Below are 15957 nucleotides of genomic sequence, written 5' to 3' on the forward strand. Positions count from 1 at the left end.
CATGTGCACACACACACACACACACACGCGCATACACACACACACACATCTGAAAACCTGTAAACACCTTTCATTCCTACATTTCCAGGCTCCTGAAGCCGATTCTTCTTTAGGAACTCAGGTGAAGCGACAGCAGGGCCAGGATGCCAAGGGATCAGGGTCCCAGCCTCAAATCTCATCTCCACCACTCAAGGTTACTGTGAAGAGCACATGAGATGAGATATGCTCTCCAAATTTCTTGTGTCCACTGTAGAACATGAGCATCAGTGACTTACTAATCAATAGTATAAAATTGCCTGCTTAAAAGTGTTACATAGGGAGGGACTGCCAATACTCTGGTAATGACTGTCCTTCATTTTTTTTTTTTTTTTTTTTGCAAAATTAGAAAGAAAAATTACATCCATTCTGGACAAAAGTTAATCAATAATTGCATCCACATTTTGGTTCCTGCAGGTGGTTCACGGTTTTCAGTATAATGTGAAAGTCCAGAACACAGGCCTGGACATAAATGCTCACTCTGACACATGACTGCTGTGTGACCTTGAGCAGATTACCAAGCCTCTCTGGGGAAAAAGAAGGTGTCTGTGAGGATTAAGTAGCATAGTGCACTCAAAGGGCTTGGCATAGCCCTTGGCACTCCCTAAGATTTCACTAAGCTACAGCGGTATTGGCTGTCTGCAGAGGGAACTCCAATTTTTCAGCGGCTGGGAAAATCCTTCCACTCTGACATTTCGGCTAAAAATAATTTCATTTTCATCACGTGATCAAGAGGCATTTCTGGCTCTTCTCTCACCCTCATTCAGCCTGGATGGCTGGCTGGATGACTATGGGGGGGGGCGGCGGGGGGAAGAACAGAGTCTGCACTGAACAGCCCAGCCGGCTCCCAGTGCCTGAGGAGGGATGTTGCTGACGCACCAGCGCTATGCTTGCATGACCTGGACCCTGCAGTCTGCTGTGGGTGTGGGCACAGTGCACAGGCAAACCTAGGCAGTCCAGTGCTGTTTGTTTCCAGGCCCCAGGCAGCAGATGCAAAGTGAGAGCCCTGTTTGCACAACCCGTTTCCATGGCAACAGGAATGTCAACAGGCAAGGGATTCCTTAAGCTGGTAGAAAAATCCTCTGCCCCCACCCTGCACATCCAAGTGAAAGAAAGTTCCCACACTGAGCAGTGAGCAGATCCCCGAAGGCCAAATTTTTAGTAAAAAAGCCAAGAAAAAAATCTGGGACCAAAGTACACAAATAGTTTGGACAAACATACAGCTTATTCCCAGATGGGTTTAATTTTTTTTTTTTTCTCTAGTGTACTTACGGGCAAATTTGACCAAGGTGTATGCATTGTTTAGTTGGTGACAGCAAGGTCAAAGTTCACAATTCCTAGCTGATGGTGGAGAAGCATGAAGCTTAGCACAGTAAGCTAAGTAAGCATTATCATTCGCACTGTTCATTCCAAAGCAGACTCGGGGTCGGCTTTCACTGGAGGATGGTCAACAACTATGCAGCGAAATTTGTAGGACACACAACTAATCTCCCAATTAAAAAGACCTTCCCGGCAATTCCTATCAAAATAACACGAGCATTCTTCACAGAGCTAGAACAAACAATCCTAAAATTTGTATGGAATCAGAAAAGACCCTGAATAGCCAAAGCAATCTCGAAAAAGAAAACCAAAGCTGGAGGCATCACAATTCCAGACTTCAAGCTGTATTACAAAGCTGTAATCATCAAGACAGTATGGTACTGGCACAAAAACAGACACTCAGATCAGTCCAAGTAGTAGGACCAGAACCTGCAAAGTATATTTATGTAGCTTAAGAAAAAAATGCATCAGTCATAAGGGGCATTGGTCAGCAACTGAACACGAAAAAAAGGATCTCATCAAAGGTGAACATGTATAGTACCTATCAAAGCACTGTCCAGGGGGTAAATGTCTGTCCAGGATCTCTTAGCCTGACACCATTAAGTAGAAGACTCCAGTCATTAGGGTGACTATCTAATTTACCATCCAAACCAAGTCACTGTTGACAGCAAAAGAGGTGTTATTAACCCTTGTGCTAGGACAATAAACCAGGACTGTTCCAAGCAAGTCAGGACATAAGGTCACTGCACTTCAACTAATTCTTTCTGGTTTATGCCTCTCATTACAGCCTTCTACTTATACCAAATGTGCTTAAGGCTAAGGTATTCATTTTTTTTCAACGTTTTTTATTTATTGTTGGGACAGAGAGAGACAGAGCATGAACGGGGGAGGGAGGGGCAGAGAGAGAGGGAGACACAGAATCGGAAACAGGCTCCAGGCTCCGAGCCATCAGCCCAGAGCCCGACGCGGGGCTCGAACTCACGGACCGCGAGATCGTGACCTGGCTGAAGTCGGACGCTTAACCGACTGCACCACCCAGGCGCCCCTAAGGTATTCATTTTTATTATTTTTTAAATTTTATTTTATTTTAAGTTTATTTTGAGAGAGAGATTGAGTGCATGGGAGCAAGTGCAAGTAGGGGAGGGGCAGAGAGACAGAGAGAGGGAGAGAGAGAATCCCAAGCAGGCTCCATGCCGTCAGCACAGAGCCTAATGCAGGGCTCAATCCCACAAACCATGAGATAATGACCTGAGCCAAAACTAAAAGTTGGACACTTAGCCGACTGAGCCACCTAGGCACCCCTAAGACATATTTTTAAATGTATTGACATTTCTAAAAACTTGGATGCTTCTTACAATTGATAAGGGCATTTAATACCAGGCTCCTTCCCCACCCCAAACCTGTTATTAATTTAATAATACATCTATGGTCAATGATATCTTATAATCAAGGATACAGAGTAATTTGGCTTTCCATGCAGGATGACACAAAGGAGAATTCATTAATCAGAGAATGTCCTCCCACCACGCATTTATTTCCACTGGAAAATAACACGTAAATAACTTGGTTTTAAGCACTGGTTTCTTGTAAGCTTGGTTAGTTTGAATTGGTAACCTAAGACTGGTTTCTGAGTCTGTAAGGCCAAAGTCCAGATCAAGGGCTGGGGCGAATTTACTGAGGTCATTCTGTCCCATACAGACCTGTTTTAGAAATCCCCAAGCTTTAGTCAGGGGACAACCCTCAGTCCCACCATGGGCACCGCCGTGACCCTTCCCATTTGAAACTAGTAAAGGCGACAGGAATCTGACTTAGATCTGTTGAGTTTAAAAGGCCAGTAAGACATTAAAATGAAAGTGGGGCTGCAAGGAGAACTTGAATGGTCACACATAAGTGGAAGAAGAAATGATTTTGCTTGTGTTTAATATAGCTACCGTTCAGATAAACCACCCGGGGTAGGAAGTGACTAAGTACAGTAAACAAAGATGTTTTAGGAATGTAAATAGATTTCACAACAAGTGCCAAATTGGATACAGTAATGGTGGCTTAGTGTTTGCAGCCTCTTAGGAATACAGTAGTTCCCCCTTTATGCATTAGGATATGTGCCAAGACCCCTGGTGGATGCCCAAAACCGCAGATAGTACCAAACCCTACATACGTACATACATACCTATGATAAAGTTTAATTTATAAACTAGACATAGTAAGAAATTAACAACAACTAATAATAAAATAGAATAATTATAACAACATACTGAATGAGTTATGTGAATATGGTTTCTCTCCCTCTCTAAATATATTATACTGTACTCACCCTTTTATGCATGATGATGTGAAATGATAAAATGCCTAAGTGATGAGATGAAGTGAGGTGAATGATGTAGGCACAGCGACGTAGCGTTAGGCTACTATTGACCTTCTGACACTATTTCAGAAGAAGGATCATCTGCTTCTGCACCTCAGTTGACCATGGATAACAGAAACCACAGGTAAGAGGGGACTACTATACAGAAGTTTGGGGAAAGCAATGTGATCATTAATCACATCTGATATTGGCTCAGAAAGTTGTGTGCATGGGGGGTGGGGGGAGGACATGGAACTGAAGCACGATTATATTGCAAATATCATAAAATGTTATTAACGATACGTTCCTTCAACAAAATAAACAATGGTAATGTAATACGTAAAATGAGAAAAATAGTTGAAATCAACTTACTTATTTTGTCCAATCGTCTCAAAATCTTTTACAACAATTGTAAGGGAAGATGAAGAGTCGAGTGGTATACCCCTCAAGTCAAACTCCAAAATCTGTCCATGGAAAGGTTATAAAAAGAGAAAAGTTGTTTAAAAGGGTCAGGAAGTATAGTATAATAGACATACAGACACTAAATGACTAAATGTCATTATCTTAACCAATGTCAGTCTTGTGAATCATCAATTCTATAGTGAGTAGAAGTGACCAAATTCCAAACCTGGAGGCTGCTGAGAGCTGTGGGAAGGCAAACCAGACAGCCTCAGAGGACCTGGGCGTGACCTCTGGCTTCCCATTTTCTAGGCTCTGTGACTATGGGCAAGTCATCAAACCCATCTCAGAGTCAGAGAATTTACCACAATTGGTCACAAAAATAAAATAAAATGAAAATGCTTTCTTCATTGATTGTTTTTAAGTTATTTGCTTTTCCTAGTCATATTATTATCAAAGAGATAGATAATCTAAAAAAACATTTTCTAAAATGCATCAGCCTTTTATTTTAGGCTTGATTAGTCTGCACCACCATGATTAGTCTGCAATCAGATGAGACTTTCATCTTAAGGCAATAAATTGCTGTCTAATGGCAAACACAAAAAAATATTTTAACATAACACCGCTGATGTTTTTGATTGATCGTGTAACATATGAATTAAATAAAGCAGAGCCTACTGAAGATTTGATTCTCCTTGTACTGGGTTTGGAGTGGGTGGTGAATGTGTCAGAGCTCATATTAGAATCCTAACCCTAATAGGTTTGGGGTTAGCATTTCATTTGAGTTAGATTTCCGTTATAAAACTAGAGTTGGGAAGTTTACTTGATAAATACAATTGCAATTAGAAAAATATACATGTTAGATGGGGAGCCTGGGTGGCTCAGTCGGTTGAGCGTCCAACTTTGGCTCAGGTCATGATCTCACGGTGTGTGAGTTCGAGCCCCACGTCGGGCTCTGTGCTGACAGCTCGGAGCCTGGAGCCTGCTTCAGATCCTGTGTCTCCCTTTCTCTCTATCCCTCCCCTGCTCACACTCTTTCTCTCTCTCAAAAATAAACAAATAAACATTTAAAAAAAAATACATGTTAGAAACAAAACGGGGTGAGACGGATGATACCCTGCAGAGGATGTCTGCTCACGTGACCATTTCCACCTCTGCCATCAGCTACATGGATTGACCAGATATAAAGAAGCATGTGAGAATTACTCAAAACTGGAAGCACTACATGCATACATAATGTACTTTCAATTTGTTTTATTCTTGGAGATCTGTGTGAGGTGCTAGGATCCACACACAGCATCCACCGGGACCAACCAGACTGGCCTCTTGCTTTCACGGACCTGGTAGTCCAGCTGGCTGGGTTCTGGGTTCCAGTGAAACTGCAGAGAAGAAGAACTGCCTTTCAACTTTCTGCTTCTCAGAAAGGCATTAAAAATACAGTTCATCTTCACCTCATTCAATGAAAAGGTATGGATTTTTTTTAGTTTCGGGACTAGGAGAGGAGGGGAATTTACAGTTGGTGGAGGAGAAGTCTTCACAGCCTGGTGACTTAGTGACAATAACAAAGACATTTATCACTACGCTTATCCAGGAAAGTTTGACCAGCTTTTGGGAAAAACAATGGGGCTGATGATCATCTTTTAAAAAATTAGTCAGCATAGGAAAATCTACTCAGTGGAAAGAATGAAAACTTTCACATATCTATAAATCTATTCAACACAGAACTGCTTATAAAATAGATACAAAGTCAACACTGGGGGAAGTAAATATATTATAGCCCTTCCATAGAATGTTGCATAGTGTTGGGGCGCCTGGGTGGCTCAGTCAGTTAAGCATCCGACTTCAGCTCAGGTCACGATCTCACGGTCCGTGAGTTCGAGCCCCGCGTCAGGCTCTGGGCTGATGGCTCAGAGCCTGGAGCCTGCTTCAGATTCTGTGTCTCCTTCTCTCTCTGCCCCTCCCCCATTCATGCTCTGTCTCCCTCTGTCTCAAAAATAAATAAAAACGTTAAAAAAAAATTAAAAAAAAAAAAAGAATGTTGCCTAGTGTTAAAGATACTTCTGAATGGAATGATACGGTATATGCTTAGGATATAATAGTAAGAAAAAAATAGGAGAGGAAGCTGTATCTGCTATATGTCAAGACATCATATTTTATTAATTTATTTATAAATAATAATTACTTATACATTACAATATACTTATTCAATAAACATTTATTGCTATATCCCAAATGTTAACAGTAATTGCTTCTGGATAGTGGGTCCAAAGGTAAATTTTTTTGTTTATCTAAAGCTTTCAAAATGTCTACATTAAGGATATTCTACTTTATCAGCATAAAACACAGTAAATGTCATTAGTCAGACACACAGTGTCATGTAATGTACTCTTGGTTAGTCACGTGCAGATACATTTTTAAATATGGAGCTTTCCCTCCACGACTCTGGAGATGATCTAAGCCCACCCCTTGCTCTACAGATGTGCCCCAGATGTGTAACATAACTGGACCGAGGTCACACAGCAAGCTCAAAGCTGCTCCCGGCTAGAACATAAGTTTCCTACTCCCTTTCCAGACTTCGCTTACACCACTACTATATAGGAGATGTCATTGTGGTATGTCCCCTTGAACTGTTCTGCTATCTCTATGGCCACAAAGAGAGATAGAGTGGTGGGGGATGCAATGTGGAGATTCTTCTTTCAAAGGGAAAAGCTAACCTTTGACCGAAGATAGGACAATCAGATGTGGCTTATCCACTGAAACAATGTTAAAAAAAAAAAAAAAAATGAAGTTACCTCATTCCATACAGGGTTGAGTTCATTGTCAACTTTCTTTGTTTTCTTTTTCTCATCTGCAAATAAAAAATAAGAAATATCAATTAATTAGAAATATTTCTAGAACTTGTCCATTCATTCGTCCATTCAAAGAGCATTCCCTTGAGGGCGAACCGTGTGCTTGCATTTCCCCATTCATCAACCTAGAGTGAGGACGACAAGAGTCAAGGTTCTCCAAACTGAATGGCATTTTTTGACCTAAAACATTTCTCCCACCCCAGGTCTACGAGATGTTGGGGAATGAAGGACTCATAATCATGGAAATGCTATGATCCCCTGAATCTCCCTCACCAGTTCCTATAGACCAAGGTTACCCAGGGCCTCTGTGTCTCCAGTGTGTTGCAGAAAGAAGCCAACAAAGCTAACCTTTGCCAAAAGGTGTCACCATTTTATAGATGTGGCTACTGAGACTCAAAGGAACTGAGAAATGTGTCTGAGCTAATACATGGCACTGGTTCTTATATAACCTGCAATTTCCTCTCTGACACCCATGCTGCCTCTGCATGTGATAAGACCCCACAGCTTAAAGACTGAGCTGGACTCCCTCCCATAGGCCTCGGCACAAGGTAATTAGTAGATGAACACTTTCCATGACCTGCAAAGAATGTAAGGTTTCCTTTACAACAGGCTCACCTTTTCTGAAGACATGGGTTTTCTCTCTGTGTGTCTGAGACCTTCCTGTGTGAATAAATGTTCCTCCAGCTAGTGTTCAAAGTTTCCTTAGAGAAGTCCAAAGCACAGAGAGGCGTCTGTTGGATCTCTAAGTCCCCAAATACTCATCAAAATAAAAGCTAGTGTTTGAGTACCGAATGTTTTGGAGGCATGAGCTATCCGTTTTCAGGGGGAGAAAAATAAAACAAGTTCTCTTCCTGTGTGAATTCTTTACCATCATATAGAACATTCATCACGCTTCTGACACCAGATGTATGGTGGGGCGTTCCCCAGCCAAGAAATTTTCTGTGACACCAGCTGGGTGTTTTACAATTTAAGTCAATGATGATACTATGTACCTGGAGACAGCGTCCCTCAGGGCTCAGAGGACAATAGCAAGTCCACGCTGTCACCTGTGCTTCTGACCTAGCAGGCTATAAATCTGAGGTTCCTATAACCCCCATACTGGGTTCAATTAACTGGCTCGAGCAGCTCACAGAACTCAGGAAAACATTTATGTTTACTAGTTTACTAAAGGATAGGACAGAGGGTACAGATGAACAGCCAGATGACGAGATACATAAGATAAGGTCTGGTAATGTCCTGTGTACAGGAGCTTCTGTCCCCATGGAGCTGGAGTACCTCAACCTCCCGGTACATGGATGTGCTCATCACACACCTGGAACCCCATACTTCTGGGATTTTTGATGGAGGCTTCCTCACATAGGCAAGATCAAGTATTAACTCTATTTCCAGTCTCTTTCTCCAGTCTAGAGAAGCCGGGAGGAGGTGGGGGCAGAGCCAAAAATGCCAAGCTTCTTATCACGGCTTGGTCTTCCTGGTGATCAGTTCCCATCCAGGAGCCATCCAGGAGCCCACCCAGAGTGATCTCATTAGAACAAAAGATGCTCCTACTCTTCTCACTTAAGAATTTATAAGGGTTTGGGGTGCCTGGGTGGCGCAGTCGGTTAAGCGTCTGACTTCAGCTCAGGTCATGATCTCGCGGTCTGTGAGTTCGAGCCCCGCGTCGGGCTCTGGGCTGATGGCTCGGAGCCTGGAGCCTGTTTCCGATTCTGTGTCTCCCTCTCTCTCTGCCCCTCCCCCGTTCATGCTCTGTCTCTCTCTGTCCCAAAAATAAATTAAAAAAAAAAAAAAAAAAAAAAAGAATTTATAAGGGTTTTAGCTCAGTGCCAGAAAGTGGTGGGGGAAAGGAGCAGAGACCAACATACATATTTTTTTCTCATCTCGTATCATCTAACCTCTTAAAAAACCCCAGGAGATATGTATAATAATTTTCATCCCCCTTTTGGAGCTAAGGAAACCGAGAAGTTAAGTGGCATATTCAAAGTCCCAGTTGGTAAGTGGCAGGGATAGCAGCCTCACATTGGTGGCCACACTGGGAACCACTCCCCAGTTACCCCTCTGCTGCTATGGAACGTAGGAGGTAGTGGGTTCCGTTCAGCTGAGTGTCATGTTGTGAAGGGTCCCAGCAGATGCCAGTTGTGGGACTAACCACTTCATTCTTCCAAGACCTCAGCATAGACAAAGCATGAATCATCACCCTTACTCTGCTAAGCATTAACTTTTCCACTTGAGCAGCATCCAGAGCCCAACTGGCTTCCCTTTTTAAACTTCAGCATGACCCTGCTCATAGGCTCATGCTGGGGCCTGTACTGATGTGTTCTAACTGTGGTCTCTATGAGGCCTACAGAGCGCCTCCCTGCATATGACTCTGATATCACCTAGAAGCTGTCCTGTCCCTCCCACATTTCCCTACTGACCCCACCTGCCCCTCCCATCATCTGATGAAAAGCCTCCCAATTTTCCTCTCTGGTTGCCAGACAAGCAAGTACTTTTGAGAGTAAGACGGGCCAGGCAAAGTTTAAACTGACAGAATGGGACACATGGCTTCTTTGCACAATTGGAGCAGCCTGTTCTATATAACCATCTACAGGTGCCAGAAATTACATTCCTTTGTTTTTTTTTTAATGTTTTTTTATTTATTTACTTTTGAGAGACAGAGAGAAAGCACAAGGGTGGGGAGGACAGAGAGTGACAGGGATACACAGAATCTGAAACGGCCAGCCTGATGCGGGGCTCGAACTCACGGACCATGAGATCGTGACCTGAGCCGAAGTTCAACACTTAACCAACTGAGCCACCCAGGTGCCCCAGAAGTACATTCTACTACAGTGTCTCTAAGTCGTTCCGATAGCCCTGCAAGGGTAACATTCTCATCCCCTTTTTATAGACAAATAATTGAGAGAAGCTGGTTAACTTGTCTAAGGTCACACAGCAAATAAAAAAAGAGAGTCAGAAACAACCTACGTCTCCTTGGCTCCAAAACCCGAGTGTGTGTTCACTATCACACCACAGTGTCTCAATGGAAGCTGTCAGAAACACTGGATAAAGAAAATGCATGAATATCATATGAGTGACGGGCTTGATGTCCTGGGCAGTGGCCACAGGAAAGTCCAAGGTCAGACTTCAGAGTATCCTGAGACTCTCTAAGACTATTTGCTCCAACACACAAAATGTGACATCTGTGAGTTTTTCTGGGGAGACAGTTTATTCCCTCATCAGATTCTCAAATGAGTTCATGACCTTCACCAAAGTTAAAAATTCCTGACTTCGACAAGCATGAAATGGTACCATTAATATCCCTCCAGCTCACCACCATGCTTGCTGCCATAACCAGGCCTGGCGGGTGGAGAACTGAGTCAGGAAAGAGTGACTCTGGACCCTGGGACCACAGCAGATCTTCAAGATAAAAGATGGACAATTTTAAGAGGCCATAGCAGAGTAAGTAAAGCAAGGAGAAAGCAGCAAATCATTTATAGAAATTGGGTACGGGGGCTTGAGGCAGAATGTGGGTCCCTGATGGATGGTATTGAAGGAAAATCTCAGTCTCCAAGTCCCAAGATTCCAGGCAGGGAGCTAAAGCAAGGACAAGGGCTCCAGAGAGGCTGTGGAAAGAGCCAGTACTTGTCCAGTTGAGCTGAATCCCAAGCCTGGTTACTGGCCTGGGAATCAGCATACAAGAAGAAATGCTGCACTGGGAGATTTTGGTGCTGAGCCTGGTACTGATCTCCCTCCCCTTCCCCACAGGGGCAGGACTGTCCCAAAGTCAGCAGTTGGGGGGTGTGAAAAAGGGAGTGCCACTCGCTCATTCATTCATCTTCCAACATTTATTAAGCACCTGCTGTGTGCCAGGAACTGGGGAAACAGAAGAGTACAAGATAGTTCTTGGTCTTAAAACGTTCCACAAAAGGAGGTCATGGCCTATGGCATAGAAGACCCAAATGAATCTTGATGACTATTTTCAGCACACAGCAAAAAAGCCCACCATGCTCTTGTCCGCTTCATTCTCAGGTTGGAGCTTCCTGCTGCCAGAGGGGGATAATGGGAATAAAGCCTGCCCAGGTCAGGCAAAGGGAGCTTGCAGCCCAGCCCATGGAAAGGGTCCACTAAGTGAGTTCTTCCACCAGCAGTAAAGCATTTCCTCAAACTTCTATCCAACAAATATTTTTGAAGTATCACTGGCCCAGACACTGAGCTGGACGCTGTGGGAGATACAAAGGTACCCAAGATATAGTTCTTGCCCTCAGGTGCTCCAGCAGGGAGCTAGATGTGGCCACGGGGGACTGATATAGAAAGAAGGCGGCAGTTGCCATCAGAGGGGGTACAAATGAAAAGGGGAGGTGACTTCAGGCTGAGGGCACCAGATAAGGCCTCAGAGAGGAAGCAGAGGCTGAGCTGGGGTTTGAAAGACAAGGATGGATTGGAAACGTGGAGCTGGGAAGAAAAGGTCATTCCAGGTGGGAGCAAAAGGGTGAGTAGGTCAGTCACAGGGGGGAGAGAACCAGTCATGTTTGGGGACACTGCACACTTGGCATTCGTGGCTGCACAGTGTGTGCAAGAGCGAGTGTGAGAGTAGGGGAGGACCCTGTGGGAGGAAGGACACTGCCCTCCATTTGGTTGGAGCCAAGGGAATATGGAAGGGAGCAGAGTCAACCAGGCCGTGTGGGAAGGTTATGGTCACACTGTGCAGCCACGAATGCCAAGCTAAGCTTCATTTGGCAGATACAAACCACTTAGTAAAGAGGGTGTTAGACACTGGGCTTTATGGCTTCAAGAGGTTCATAATCCCATGAGAAAAACCAAGTTGCATAACAACTCTTCCAATATATGCTCCTGAACACATGATTCCATTGTGTATTGACGAACAAAGGGAACCAGCCAAATCCTGGCAGGTGCAGGTTGACCAGGGCCAGGTGGGACTGTTCAAGTGGAACGTGAGGCCACTTCAAACACTTGCATTAATGTCAAGGATGCCACTCGATAGGGGGCGCTCTCTTCTGGCCAAGCGTGTGCTAAATCCTGCCCATAGGTCATTCCATTTAACTTTCTCAGCAAGCCCACGCATCTCGAATTTGCAGATGAGCAAAATGAGCCCAGAATGGTTAAGTAAGTTGCCCAAGATCACAGAGCTAGGAAGAAACACTCTAACTCAGGACTAGTTTAATTCTATAGGCCATGTATTCAACTGCTGTTTCTTGCTTCTCCCTGGTCAATAAGTAAAGATTATATGCTAACATTGGCTCCTATCCTTCTGGAGAAACCCAGCTCGACCTCTTCTAAAAAAGGAGACTCTATTTTTTATCAGAATGTGTGCACATTATATTTTATTGAAAACCTATTCACACATAAATGTCAGCCAAAAAAAAACAAAGATAAATTTCTTCCTGTCTCTCTCTCTCTCTCTCTTTCTTTTTTCTTTAGAGAGAGAGAGTGTGTGCGAGAGCGAGTGTGAGAGTACGGGAAACAGGCAGACGGAGGGAAAGAGAAAATGCCAAGCAGGCTCTACGCTCAGCAAGGAGCTGGACTCAGGGCTCAATCCCTCGATCCTGGGATCATGACCTGACTCGAAATCAAGAGTGGGACACTGAGCTGACTGAGCCACCCAGGCGCCCCAATAAATTTCTTTCTTACCAACAGCCACAGAGTCACATATTTATATTATTTAATTATTCAATTCCACCACATTTTTTTTTAAAGGTCTAAATTGCAGAGGCAGATCATCAGATTAAATTACAGGAAGCTCTTTTCCCCTTTTCCACATCACCTACCTCCCCCTGTTCTCATCTCTAATTTTATTAAGATGACAGTTTCCTCCTACGGAAAGGAATTAAATACTTTCAACCCAGAACATAACAACGGATTCAAAAGCAGAATACACTCTGGACCATGACTCAAGGCATTCTTTGGGACATTTCCTGTTTTTTGATAAGTCACGCCTGCCTGCTTCTTTCTCAGTTTGCTGAAGGTCACCGCTGCAGTAATTAACCTGCATGCCAACCTCTGAATACGGTTTCCCCGAGAACTGAGCAAACACTCCTTGCCAAGCCGCCTCGCCCTCCTGCACGGAAACATTTCCTCTGCTGCGGGCCTATCACACCACATGCCATACTGGGCTCTCCGGGACGGGATGAGGCGCCACCATGACTCCTAAGACCGGACTGCTACATTTGTGCTGAGAGGGCCGGTTCATTTCATGTGTCACTTGTCGAGGCTATGGTGCCACTTGTTTGGTCAAACTCTAGTCCAGAAGTCGCTGCGAAGGTATTTCATAGATGTGATTAACATTTACAACCAATTGTCTTTATGTGAAAGAGTTTGTTCTCCATCAGGTGGATGTGCCCCATCCAAACAGCTGAAGGCCTTAGAGTAAAAACTGAGGTTTCCAAGGGAAGATGGAATTCTGTCTTGGGGCTGTGACATAGAATTCCTACCTGTTTCCAGCCTGCAGGACTGCCCCTCAAATCTCAGATTTGCTGGACTCTATAATCACATGAGCCAATTTCTTAAAATAAGTCTCTCAGTCTCTCTGTCAACACACACACACACACATACACACACAGACACACACACACACACCCTACTGGTTCCATTTCTCTGGAGAATTCTACTACAATGAGTACCACCAGGTGCCCATGGAAATAATAGCATCTACAATGGTAACACTTTTTCGGTACTTCCAAAGACATACCATCTCACTGATCCTCATACTCCTTCAGGGCAAAGTGCAGGACTTGGCCCAGCTCTTCTTAATGTTTCTTTATTTTTGAGAGAGTGAGAGACAGAGCGTGAGCAGGGAAGGGACAGAGAGAGAGAGAGAGAGAGAGAGAGAGACAAACTCTGCAACAGGCTCCAGGCTCTGAGTTGTCAGCACAGAGCCTGATTCAGGGCTTGAAATCACGAACCGTGAGAGCATGACCTGAGCTGAAGTCGGACGCTCAACCGACTGAGCCACCCAGGCCCAGCTCTTCTGACTGGACTTTCAAATCAGTGAACTTCTCCAATTCTTTGAGATTTGATCTCAGAGAGACATAGGCTCAACCACTGAGCTCAGAATCCCTCTTGTAAACACCGGGGAATTTAGACTAGATGATCTCTAAGTCTGCCTCCAGGTCTAGTGGAACATGTGATTTATGAAGCCCCCCCAGTCCTCCCTAGCTAGATTTCTGTGTCTTATGACATGGCCCCAGGAGAAGTGGGGGTCAGAGGGCATTTACAAAGCTCCCCCAAGTACCTCAGCTTTTTGGTAGGCAAAGTAGATTAACAAGATCTCTAGGTCCAGCCATGCATCTAAACTTGACCTCTCATTGAGAAATACTTCTTCATCTTCTCTGGCTCCCGGGTTGTGGCCACTTTTGTCTTGAGAAACATTCATAGACAAATGGAGAGTCACCCACTAGTTGGCCTAGAATATCACAGACCTCCTGAAGCCATCCAATCATGGCTAACGGTTACTAAGTGCTCTGAACTAGTCATTGTTTCCGGAGCTTTCTATAGATTGTCTCACTAATCTTTACAACTACCCTAAAAGGTAATAAGCTTCCCCAATTACAAAAGGAGAAACCAAGACAAGAGAAGTTAAGCAATTTATCAGAGGTCACACAGCTATTAAGTGGTGGAGCTGGGATTCAGACTCTGGCAGACAGGACCCAGAACAATCTTATGAGGATTAAGACCAGACGGTGACTCTTTGAAGGCTGGGACTGTATTTTACTAGTGTTGGTATTCCTCTCAGCGTAATCGTTCCATGATTTGAGTGCATTTGACTTCGTAAGCTCATGTATTATTACTAGGGTTGCTTTAATGATTAAGTGAGAAAACGAATACAGAGTGCTCAGCACAGGGCCCAGCATACAGGAAGCATTGAACCAGGAGCTTTTATTTTGTATTAAGGCACCTGGGCAGCACCCCTTGTATGCCCCAAGGGCACTCCCAGGCTGTGGAGCCCGCCCTGGAGGGCAGGGCCCAGCGACCAGAGGAAGCGCCCAGTGACGCTAGGCCCAGCCTTGGTGTAGCAGTTCTCCCACGTGGCTGGGTTCCAGACCTCCGAGGCCTGCCCGGGACAGCTGCCAGACGGGCAGCAACCGCTCCTCCCTGGCAGTCAGTCTGGCAGCCACGAGCATCTGGGAGAATTTCCACCATAAGCAGAGAGGTCAGAGAAGGCTCTGGGAAGGGCCAACAGGAGATTCCTCCCACCCTCAGGACGTAGAGGGACCTGGGGGGAGCACAGAGACATGTGGCCCATCCAGGCCTACCTGGCTAAATGCGGATCTCTGACTTTTTGTTTATGAGTAATTGTTTTATATATTTGGGGGCTCCGGTATTCGGCGCATAGACATTTATAATTGTTAGCTCTTCCTGATGGATAGACCCTGTAATTATTATATAATGCCCTTCTTCATCTCTTGTTACAGCCTTTAATTTAAAGTCTAGTTTGTCTGATATAAGTATGGCTACTCCAGCTTTCTTTTGGCTTCCATCCCCTCACTCTCAATCTAAAGGTGTCCTCAGATCTAAAATGAGTCTCTTGTAGACAGCAAATAGATGGGTCTTGTTTTTTTATCCATTCTGATACCCTATGTCTTTTAGTTGGCGCATTTAATCCATTTACATGCAGTGTTATTATAGAAAGATACGGGTTTAGAGTCATTGTGATGTCTGTATGTTTTATGCTTGTAGTGATATCTCTGGTACTTTATCTCACAGGATCCCCCTTAGGATTTCTTGTAGGGCTGGTTTAGTGGTGACAAATTCCTTCAGTTTTTGTTTGTTTGGGAAGACCTTTATCTCTCCTTCTATTCTAAATGACAGACTTGCTGGATAAAGGATTCTCGGCTGCATATTTTTTCTGTTTAGCACACTGAAGATATCGTGCCAAGCCTTTCTGGCCTGCCAAGTTTCAAAGGAGAGATCAGTCACAAGTCTTATAGGTCTCCCTTTATATGCGAGGGCACGTTTATCCCTTGCTGCTTTCAGAATTTTCTCTTTATCCTTGTATTTTGCCAGTTTCACTATGATATG

The 15957-nt window shown here is 44.2% G+C and overlaps 1 protein-coding gene across 2 annotated transcripts in view; it reads right to left on the reverse strand.

Annotated features, from left to right (window-relative positions):
• The window catches only part of MYOF (myoferlin), a 162799-nt gene that overhangs the window by 121300 nt on the left and 25542 nt on the right, over window positions 1-15957 (reverse strand). For both annotated transcript variants that reach the window (XM_049646410.1, XM_049646409.1), the window contains exons 4-5: window positions 6889-6944; window positions 4070-4161 (exon numbers count right to left, since the gene is read on the reverse strand). In XM_049646410.1, coding sequence (XP_049502367.1) covers window positions 4070-4161; window positions 6889-6944 — 148 coding nt within the window. The remainder of the gene's footprint in view (window positions 1-4069; window positions 4162-6888; window positions 6945-15957) is intronic.

This window comes from Panthera uncia, chromosome D2 (assembly GCF_023721935.1).
Source record: "Panthera uncia isolate 11264 chromosome D2, Puncia_PCG_1.0, whole genome shotgun sequence".
Classification (NCBI taxonomy): Eukaryota; Metazoa; Chordata; class Mammalia; order Carnivora; family Felidae; genus Panthera; species Panthera uncia.